Source organism: Salvia splendens, chromosome 6 (genome assembly GCF_004379255.2).
Source record: "Salvia splendens isolate huo1 chromosome 6, SspV2, whole genome shotgun sequence".
In the NCBI taxonomy this organism is placed as follows: Eukaryota; Viridiplantae; Streptophyta; class Magnoliopsida; order Lamiales; family Lamiaceae; genus Salvia; species Salvia splendens.
The window spans coordinates 27,734,561-27,745,678 of NC_056037.1; the positions used below are offsets into that span (position 1 = coordinate 27,734,561).

At 35.7% G+C, this 11,118-nt stretch overlaps 1 protein-coding gene across 1 annotated transcript; it reads left to right on the forward strand.

The window, feature by feature from the left end:
* The first annotated feature begins 2,782 nt into the window (after window positions 1-2,782).
* On the forward strand, window positions 2,783-10,544 carry LOC121808454 (OVARIAN TUMOR DOMAIN-containing deubiquitinating enzyme 7-like). Its single transcript, XM_042208961.1, has 12 exons — window positions 2,783-2,967; window positions 3,045-3,154; window positions 3,236-3,311; window positions 3,657-3,806; window positions 3,938-3,999; window positions 6,511-6,595; window positions 6,785-6,934; window positions 8,005-8,131; window positions 8,657-8,781; window positions 8,876-8,973; window positions 9,792-9,931; window positions 10,215-10,544. Exons 1-11 carry the CDS (start codon window positions 2,911-2,913, stop codon window positions 9,916-9,918), a joined length of 1,167 nt encoding a protein of 388 aa, XP_042064895.1. The 5' UTR covers window positions 2,783-2,910; the 3' UTR covers window positions 9,919-9,931; window positions 10,215-10,544.
* Window positions 10,545-11,118: the final 574 nt, after the last annotated feature.

Sequence of the window (11,118 nt, forward strand, 5' to 3'; positions counted from 1 at the left end):
GGTACGCCTCTATTTAAATATGAGAAAAAGAATTTTGACGATACAATGACTAGATGGGCGGCTATGAAGCATTTGCCCTTTAATATTTTTGATGACAAAAGTTCTGAGGTTACTATGCAAAGTGGTTTGAATGTAGCAATCAAAAGAATAGGTAGAATGACCGTGCAACGATCTACCGTTCGGCAATGCTTGGAGAAAAAGGTAGAATTATCACGTTATTTAGTTAACTTGGGCCACAGGGTGAACATTTGCTCAGATGTCTGGACGGATTGTTTTAACCGTCATTCATACATGGGTATTACGGTTCACTTTGTGGACAATAGTTGGACTTTGAACAAGCGTTTAATTGGTTTTAGAGAATTTGAAACTCCACACACTGCACCCGAAATTGCTTCTTTGATTATACAAGTGTTGAATGAGTTTCAGTTATGCAACAAGATATTTTCTATTAGTTTTGATAATGCAACTGCCAACACCGCAAGTATCGCCGATTTGATTGCAGCTTGTACACCGGTAATTGGAGGTAAGTATTTTCATCAAAGATGCATTTGTCATATTTTAAATTTATGTGTACAGGATGCGCTTGAATTATGGCAAAAGCATGTTTCTACTATTAGAAATGCAGTTAGATTAATCCATCAAAAGCCACCTATTGGCAAAGCATGGAAGAAATATTGCCATCAAAAGAATGTCAGGTACACGAATTTTACTATGGATGTGTCTCATAGATAGAATTCGACATATGATTGTCTGAATTCTACTTTGACACATAAAGATGCTTTATGTGATTTTTATAGAACTAATCCCTACCGTGATTTATATATTTCGCATAGTTGTTGGGATACCAGTTTGGCTTATTTAAATTGTTCAAATATTTTAAAAATACTACTGTTGAATTGTCGGGTGTTTATTATTGCACTGCTGTTCGTGTTTTGGAGCATTGCATGTACATATCCCTTGGTTTTAAAACTGCAATGAAAAATGCTTCCTCTTCTCCCGAGTTAATGTGCGTTTTGTATTATATGATTGAAAAATGGCTCAAGTATTTCAGTGAGATTCCTAACGTGTTTTTGATTGCAAAGGTATTGGATCCAAAATGGAAATTAGCAGGTACCTCTAGAATTTTAGATTTTTATTATAACAATTTGAGTTCAATTGATCTTGGTCCCCTTCAAGCAATCCAATCTGATACCAGTGACGAATTTGGAGTCAACCTCTCAGAAACCTTTCAATTAAACCTCCCGGACCGGTCAGTTGTGCAACAAAACCTCGAGTTTAACTTGCGCTCTCTCTATACCGAATATGAAACCAAGTATAACACCACTCACCAAGTCAGAAGACCCCCTCCTCCACAGCATAACTATGGCTTTGCATTTCAAGCCGATTATGATGACCCCGACGCGCAATCCCAACTAGCCGACCTATACAACTACAACACCGGCGGAAGGTCCTCAGGTATGGTCAGTGAATTAGATTTATATTTTGATTCACTCTTTTCCTTTGGTGATGAAGGTCCTACTCCTCCCTCCCAAATCGACGTCCTCGATTGGTGGGGAACCCACGAGAAAGATTTTCTCATCCTTGCTTCAATGGCCAAGGAGATTTTTTCTGTTCCGGCTTCCACCGTAGCCGTCGAGTCCGCTTTTAGTGTTGGCTCGCGCGTGTTGGATGAATCAAGAAGTAAGCTCTCGACGAAAAATATGGAAGCCGTGATGTTACTTGATGATTGGGCCAAAGCTGACGTCCGAGAATAAGAAAATGATTGGGATGATCGTCAAGAGGGATCACAAGATGAATTCACCGGGGATGAAGCTTAGGCCAACCGTCAACCGCCGCCGGCCAAGCCAAATAGGTAAGTAAGGTAAGAGAACTACGCCGGACTTTGAACTACGTGGACTTTGATTCCTTAATGCAAACTTAAATTTAAGTTGAGCTCAAGTCCTTTTTCTTTTATTTCTTTTTTTCCATTAATTCCTACTTTAAAAATATGCAAATACAATTACATAATTGTATTTGTATATACTCTAGTCGATGAAGTATATTTCTCTATACGGCTAAATGAGGGAAACTTTTGACAATTCTACTATAATTGTTGATTGTAAGACGAAACTCAACATTTAAAGTTGAATTGCTTAAGGTGTCCTTAATTTAGTTATGTAGAAAGATCTTCTTTGCCAGTTAAGAGTATATATATAATACACTTATACGTTTAAGAACTTCAACGTCGTTCTTGTCATTTGTAATTAGTTGTTGACTAGTAGTCTCATTTGTATTTAAATTTTGTTTAAGACTTCAAGACCGACATATATTTTCGATTTGTAATTGTTGTAACTTGTAAACATGCAATTTCAATAAAATTGCAACTTTAGTCGTATTTTTTTCAATTTTATTTACTCACATTTCATACATAAACAACTTTGAAAGTGTAATGTAATTTGATTATAAATTGAATAGTTGAAAAATGCCAAAAAAAAAAAAGGTCGACGAACCGTCGAACCGGCCCGGAACCGGCGGTTCAAGCCGAAAACCGGTGGTTTTGAACCGCCGCGTAAACCGCCGGTTTTTTAAACCTGAACCGGAACCGCCGGGAGCTAGGCGGGCTGGTTCAGGTTCAAGCATTTCCTGAACCTTGAACCGCCGGTTCATGAACCGGAACCGGCGGTTCGTGACCCTTGTGCATGCCTAATTGCAGCAGCAGCAATAACCACTAAAATGAATAATGAACTTGTTTACATTTAAAATGTACAGTTACATGTCATGTGTAAATGAGTAATGTAAACTTGCACTTTATGTACTCCAGCAAATAATGAGATAGCCCTAAAATCAAAATCTGAATTCGAAAATTCCGACCCTTAATTTGAAAATTGTGTGTCACAAAGCCATCTTTTTTGGGTAGAGAAGGCGAAATATATGGCTAAAGCAAAGCATCAAAAGCCCAAACCCAGAAAACCAGCTAAACAGACCCACGTAATTAATCAGCAGCTGCCTTTTTGCTAATTTTCCAAGTCTTGGGGTTTTGATATTTGTTTTGAGTTGTGAAACAGAGCAAAAAGCGAGGAGTGAAGCAAAACGATGTCTCTGAATTGCGAGACCAGCTTGATGCTTTAGGTTTGAAGATAATTCAAGTGACTGCAGATGGTAATTGCTTTTTCAGGTGCGTTCAATTTGGATCACGATGCGTGTGTGTGTTTTCCAAGTGATGAATATGATCGGGTTAATTGTGTTTTCGGTGCAGGGCATTAGCTGATCAATTGGAAGGTGATGAAGATCGGCATCAGAAGTATCGTGGCATGGTGGTGGGATTTATCAAGGTGGATTTATCAGAAATTGAGTTAATTTTTGCTGTTTCAGACTAGGTTAATTGCATAGGGCTTGTGATCAGTAGCAGCTTATGCATTTGTTACAATAGTGATGATGATTTTTGTTTGCTGAGATGATAGGGATGTTTGTTGTCATCTAATTATATTGAGTTTGTGATACGTGGTGGTGCTTCGGGTTTCTTTTCGTTGTGGAATTGTTTGAGAATGTGTTTGGTTAGGGTTTAGGGTTTAGGCTTCCTTTAGTATCTTAGTGAGATCAATATGGTGGTAACAACTATTTGCAGAATTGGTAACAACTACTTGCCATATTGCTGATTGATGAGTTGCATCTAATAGGAAAACTGCGAAATGTTTGAGCCATTTGTGGAAGATGAGGTTCCATTTGACAACTACTGCCAATCCATGGGAGAGGATGGTACTTGGGCGGGGCACATGGAGCTGCAAGCAGCTTCTCTTGTTACTCACAGTAACATATGCATTCACAGAGTATGTTATGTTTCCATGTTTCAAGATTTTGTTACTTATCAGCAGCATGAGTGCCTTATGTGCACAGTTTTATGGAACATTATGTTAGATTTTGTGGATTAATTAGTTTTATTATAAATTTATTCGAACAGAATATGTCTCCGCGGTGGTACATACAGAATTTTGGCAAACATGAAGCTCTGATGATTCATCTGTAAGTACTGTTTATTATCCATATCTTGAGTATGATAACTTTCACATTTTCAGAAAAATTAAAGCGTTTTCAAGATGGTAATGTCAAATGTGGTAAGAAAGCATATTGATTGCATAATCTTATTAAATCTTGATACTGCTTAAAGTTTTTACCGAAATGCATGTAAATGTACAGATATTGTATTGGTTTTGACAAGTATATCCAAATTGGGCCTCTAATTTTCGAAATGCTATAAAAAAAAATTCCAAGTTTAAGTATTTGAATCATTCGGTCCTGCCATAACTCAATATGCTCTTACCACATTACCTTCTTGAAAACACATTAGGTTTTTGGAAAATGGGAAAGTAAGATCCTAATCTACATGGCATGAACGGACAACTTCTCTCAGGTTCTTGGTTCACGTAGTCGGGACAACATTTAATGGCATAGTGTAATCGTGCTTCATAATTGGACTGAAATGTTGAATTTTAGGGAAGTGTTTGAAAGAAAGAAAACAAATGCTCCATGTTGAGTTTGTTTCGTTATAAAAAAATAGCTTACTCCATACTGAGATAATTGTTAGTCCAAAAGCTTCCCTTTGTTTTTATAGTGAAGACTTCCCGACATCTGACCACCTCCCAGTCTTCTTTAATTGGAGAATTAATGAAGCGTAAGGTTTACTTATATCCGTTAATTGGAAAATAGCGCATGATGTCACAGTATGATACTTATTTAATTGATCAGTTATCTGGTGTGAATTTTAGGATCTGTATTAGGAATCGGTAAAGGTTGATATAAAAGAAAGAAACGTAAAATCAAGGCGAAGTCGAGGTATTTGAATGAAAGATTAGATCATTAGAGTAAAATAGAGATAGGGTGCTGAAAAAGGACCTAAAACAATGACTCCGAGACGAACAAACAATGGACTCTGGCTTCGACCACCGCTGCCAGCATTAGTGACGTTCCTTACTCTAAAAATTGCAATGGATTGCTGAAAAAGAATTGGAAAATTTCAGCCCAAGTCTTCCCAGCAGTAATGCTGTTCATAACTCCTATAAATATTTACAGTGAACCCTATTATTCTAACCTATGAAGTAAATAGTTATCAATAGGCACTAGAATATAATGTAGGTCTCCATGGACAATCGGTAGACCCGCCCTTCAATTCAAATATAAGTATATATAATAAGAAAACGATGGAAATGAATTCTAGAAAATCTTGCCTGCTAATGATTCACATCTCCCTTCATCTGCGCTGCTGCTTCACTGATGGATTGTTGTGAAGTCATTAGAATGGTAAATTTCTTAAAACAGGAGCATGCTCAAAATAGATCCCATATTTGTAGATTTTTAAAGTTCCCAAAATGGGAAAGAAGCGTTTGCGTTTCGCGTCTCCAGATGTGTGACGGTTTTCAGTTTCACGTCTCCAATGAAGACACATCAGTACATCACTTAAATTCTAAAAAGTTGGATTGCTCAATTGGTTTAATGGGCGGACTTAAGATCTTGCCTTGAACTGGTTCGATTTCGATTCCCATTTACCATGTCTGTTGTGTTATTTACTTTTGAAGTCCATTGAAAAAATAACTTGAAAGTTGCTATAAAGGAGATCACGACTCAAGCCAACACAGTCTACATGAACTTGATTCTGCTGGCTTCCAACTATATAGTTTTTAAGTGACACGTCTTTGTGCGTCTTTAGTAGAGACATGAAATTGAAAAGCATCTCTCAACTTTAGAGATGCGAAATTGAAATGCATCTTACCCATACTCGAAAGTTAAAAAAAAGTCTCCCAAACACAACTTTTTTTCCTATAGTTGTCTAATTTGAGAAAAAAGCCCATTAAAATGTGGTTTGGGTGTATGTGGTGGACTGTGGCTGAGCTTTAGGTTACAAATTCATTTTCCTGTTTAAAATGTTTCACTGGACAGACTACATGCACCCTGCATATAATCCTGCTTTTGCTTCATAAAGTTTATATCGTTTTTACCTAAGTTTCATCTTTTTACTACCCTTAGCTCACAAAGTGAGATGATGAGATATCTTGGAAAATATTTCTTCCTTTAATAATAAATAAATTATCTACAATGTTTTTTAATGGAGGTATCTTTTCTCCTATTTAAGAAGTTGCAGATATTCCTGTGTTAGCTAGTATACCCTACTAGCTTGTACTTTCCTACTAAAGCAGCTCCATGTATCTTTTCACCCAATAGCTAAATAAATCGGCTAGTCCCAATGATTGGAAACGTTCTATTGATGCTTGAATAATGACTTTAACTCGTGCTTGATATTAAGGTGTTGTGATATATGGAATACAGGACCGTGCCTAGTTATTTAGACTATGTTTCCTAACTTAGCACCTATAGTATTATTAGTAGCATTTCCCAACTCTCCCAACTCCTGGTATATCATTATTTATGAACCAATATTCTCCATTGTAGTTTTTATTATACATCTCCTACTCCAGAAAGACCTTCCAAGCGATCTCTTTCAAGTAAATTTTCCATCTCTGAGTTTGCTCACACTTGCAGGTCTTACCATGACGGAGAACATTATAATAGTGTCCGCTCAAAGGAAGACACATGCTCTGGACCAGCTAGGCCGATTGTTATAAAGGTTTTCTCTCATTGGTTTCATTTATTTGTACCCTCTGAAGGAATTTTAAATCTCTGCACATATTACATTTATTTGTATGAAACTATTTTTTGTGGACACTCTAAAATGGAAAAATGAGATTATCTTTCGTGGACGGAGGGAGTATATCTTTTTTAGCTCGAATCTGATAACTTCTGTCTATGTCAAAAGGGTGATGCTGATCTTTCAGCAAAATCCAATCAGCCAAAGGCAGCTTCCAGGAAGTCCAGGGAGGAATGTCGAAGGAATGCTTTATGTGAAGACTCTATCAAAATGGTGAAGGCCGGAAGTGGATGTGAAGATATTATAAAAGTTGAACAGGTTATTATGTTTGAACATGCCCTTTCCCTCCTCCATGGTGCATGGTATATATATACTGTACTAAATCTGTCATACTGTCTACTGTACCAAAAGGTTGGTATACTGAATTTTCAGTTTGACCAATTTCAATACCGTTACCGTACTGCTTTTTCTGCATGTATTACTGAAATTTGGTATAGCGTAGTTTTACGGTATAGTGGACTTTTGTGGCATGCCGGATTTCAGTACGGCATGCTAAAATACTGTTATACCGAAAATACCATTGTACTGAAAATACTATTGAAAATACCGTTATACCAAAAAATACTATGCAAATACTGTTATAAAAATACTATTTTAACACATGATGAAGCCGTGAAGTGGGACCTCGTAGTGGGGCTATGTCAGTGGGAGCCTCGTGAAATTTCGAATCTTTAATTTGTGGGAGTGTAGTCAGTGTGTGAGGGTCGTGAGGCAGTAGTTCAAAATGTAGAGAATATGATTAGGGTTTAAATTTTTATAATAATATTTAGATTTTAGAAATATACTCTTAAAATATGTAAAACTACAATTTCCTCCTTTCAAAACTCGAAACTTTTGAATTGGCACGGGCCACGTCTAAGTAAGACACAAATAGAAAGAAAAAGTGATTGAAGTATTGTTAGTGAAATAGGCACCACCTCATATGAGGAAAAAATGTTTATTAAAAAGTTTAAAGGATGGAGGTAGTATATATTTTTTTGCTATATATAGTTGTTCGGTATATACCGTGTATGCGGTATATGTCACATATTTAGTATATACCGAAAATAACTATATACACCGTAATTTTCGGTATATATTAATGTTTCGTTATACTGCAGTGTAGGTAAATGCAAATGTGCAATATAGTTAAATTGATACCATTACCGTACTGAAAATTGCGTTACCATAAACTATTTTTGGAATTTTTTGGTATGATAATTGAGATATTACAGAAATTTTTTGTCTCCTTGATACGAGCTTGTTATATATTTACCTCATATGGAGTATGCTCCGATATCAGTTATTCTAGTAAATTTTGTTTTTTATGTTTCTAATTTCCAATCTAGGCTCTACAACAAGTGGGTGGGGATGTTGATGCCGTGATAGAAGTCCTTGTGTCTGGAGAAGTATCTTCAGATCATATAGCTGTTGAGGCTGAATCTTCTCCGTTAATCGAAACCTTTAATGGGAATGGTTGGTTTTAATCTTCATTATTCCTATGCATCTGTTATCTAAGTTGTGTTATGCTGCATGAATATGTTATCCTTTATGAAGTATCTTTGCACATTTATGCTCGTCTTTTGAAATTGAGGCTTTATTTTTTAGAAATAGTACTAATTACTAACTGTAACTGAATTTGTAAAAAAATCAAATATTTGGCAAGTGCTATTTTAGCAAGAAATTATTGTCCCTATCTTTGGCAATTAGATTATGTAAGATGTGATTGAGCTATGTGTTATACGCCACATGCTTCTATCCAATAACCTTCTCATTCCAAATATGAAGGTATCATCATTGAAACGGAACTTGAAATAATCTATTTTGGATTGACTTTTCATTTATTCCCATCTCCGTTTATCAGTTTTACTCACCGTAGTTCATTATGGAGTTCTCCGTGTACTGTAGCATGCTCTATTCCCTTCTCCATTAAATTTTTATGATCATTCTATTTATTGACCACATATTTACTTGCTTCATGTTTTTATGATCATTTTCCAGAGGAACACCATGCAAAGAACAAAGATCAGCATACACTACTGGTTCAAAGCAAAACTACCGAATTGGAATTATCTGGAAGTGATGCAGAGACAAATAACACAAAAGTTCCACAACTTGATGAAAAGGTTTATCATGTGCAAGACACTGATGCCCAATTCAGAAGTGCTTTTTAGCCTCTATGTTTATTCTGTGTGAGTTTGCATCTCGTTATCACTGCAGAAAATCCCGAGGAACAAGGCTTGCCCATGTGGCTCAAAAAAGAAGTACAAGTCTTGCTGCAGTACAGTTGCTGGGAGATCATCCGCTAGATTTCCAGTGTATGATTTCTAAACCTTTTTATAATTCTTAGCAGTTGATTATGCTTATTCCCACCTGGCTAATAGGCATTATGCTTATTCATTATCAAAACTGGTTCTTCTCTAAGATGCCAAATCAAATTATCAGGATCAAAACATGATCCTCACGGTTGCTTTGGTCTCAGTTGGATGCTTAATGTATCTTTCTCAAATCTCAACCATTTGATCTTTTATCCTACTATCCTCGAATACTATTCTATTTCCTTTAATGATAGTTCTTCAAGAGCTTGGCAGGTTACTAGAAGATTTTGTACTATTCCCCATAGAAGAGCATGTTAGGCCGGAAACTATTGCATATGTACTTAAATAAACAGCACCAAGTCGGCCAAATTATTTTGCATGCTCACATTTGCCAAGTTTTCCTAAAGCATCATTTTTAGATAGATAAATAAACAGATTTGTTACAAAGACTCGAATCCAATACCTTGATCTCGGGCACTTCCTAAAGCATCTTATTGTTTTATGAAGTGCAGCTAGGCATAGTTGATCTTGTTTTGTAGTTCTGTACTGCATAGTACTGTGTTTTGCACTTTGAAATCTGTCGACTTATTTAGTTATAAATCTCAGTTTCCTCTTTGTTTCCTGCATTAGATTCAAAATGATAGGCTTAAACGATTATGATATTGAAGTCTGACCTTGAGATTCTTTTGCAACGGGAAAAGACTATCTTTATACAGACACTGCAACATATGTTTACGTAAAAATTAAAATACTAATCAACTCAGTCTCTGACCACCCATATATTACTTTTTTGATTCTATACATTGCTATGTTAACAGTAACCAAACAGTTGATTATGGGAAGAGCCGGAAGGACAGAAAGCAAGGTAGAAAAGGTGGCACGATCCTTCCAAATTCGGTTCATTCTGATGGAGAGCCGCCAGACATGGGTGCACTATGCATTTAACCACATCTTCCAGGTAGATACTGTATGTATACTTGAAATGTCATAGTTTTTCAATTGAAATTCATTATGCGTCACTATACATGTCAATGCACTCTTTTAGTTAGGTTGTTACAGTATTTTGTTGGTTTCGATTTACCACGAAAAATGCACAATCTTTCAGATAATCAGACCTTTATTCTCATTCGTCCAAGCTTGACTTGTTAACGATTCAACAACCGTCGTCTTGTACTCCATTGTCTGAATTTGATGGTAGATTTTTATTCGTTTGTTGTTTGTCCATTTTTTTTATGTTGTAGGCCATTTTTGGAGCTGATTTAATGAATTGAGGAGGAATTGCTTTATCATATTCCAGCGAAGGAAAAAGGCAGAGGCACAGAAAATACCGTTTACTTAAATACGGCTCATACTACAGATTTTTCATTGATAGAAACTTAGAATAATGAAAAACTTGGGAGTTTTGGCCATTTTAAAAATAGTGAAGAACATGAAAGATTTTGCATGGTTAGAAACTTAGAATAGTGACCATTTTAGAATAGTGAAGAACTTGCAAGTTTAGTCATTTTGTATAATCAATCCTTTAAAATGGAATTATAATTTTAATTTATTTCAATTTTTAATGTGGTATATATTTTTATGTAGCAATTCAATGTATTGTGGTTGGCCAGGATGGACTTATGTAACACAATATTGTTGGATAGTTTCTAATGAAATTAAATTATATTCTACAGAACTTAATTGTTAAAAATTTTAATTCAACTAAAATTAAAGGAAAGACTAGAATATGTTGTTCATGGGCTCTAAATTCAATCCTTAATTTGACTAGAATTTATTGTTCATGAGTTTAGTGCAATTGTTACCACCGGTGAGGGAGAAGCCCATACTTGCCTCCGGCGCATTATAATTGAAGAAATTTGGACATGTCACCTTTGAAGCTTATTTTTACTTTTAAAATTTTGTTTCTCGTTTTTTTTTGTTATTTTAATATCATGAAGATTTTCATATTATCTTAGTATTTTATTTTATTTTATTTGATAACACAAAGCAGTGGTGACATGAAAAATGTGATAGGCGGAAGGGTGAATTTATAGAAGTATTGTAGATGTTGGGGCTAGAAGATTTGTAAAATGCTAACGTGGTAGGAGGAAAATGGGATGGGATAAAATTTATAGGGCGGGTTTATGCTCCACTATTGTGAATGCC

What these genes read in the sequence shown, in the direction of transcription:
- LOC121808454 (XM_042208961.1), top strand. Translation starts at nt 2,911, where the DNA reads ATGGCTAAAGCAAAGCATCAAAAGCCCAAACCCAGAAAACCAGCTAAA. An exon ending in TGGTGGTGGGATTTATCAAG is followed by an intron (nt 3,312 to 3,656) that starts GTGGATTTATCA and finishes TGCATCTAATAG; the next exon opens with GAAAACTGCGAAATGTTTGA. An exon ending in GTAACATATGCATTCACAGA is followed by an intron (nt 3,807 to 3,937) that starts GTATGTTATGTT and finishes TTATTCGAACAG; the next exon opens with AATATGTCTCCGCGGTGGTA.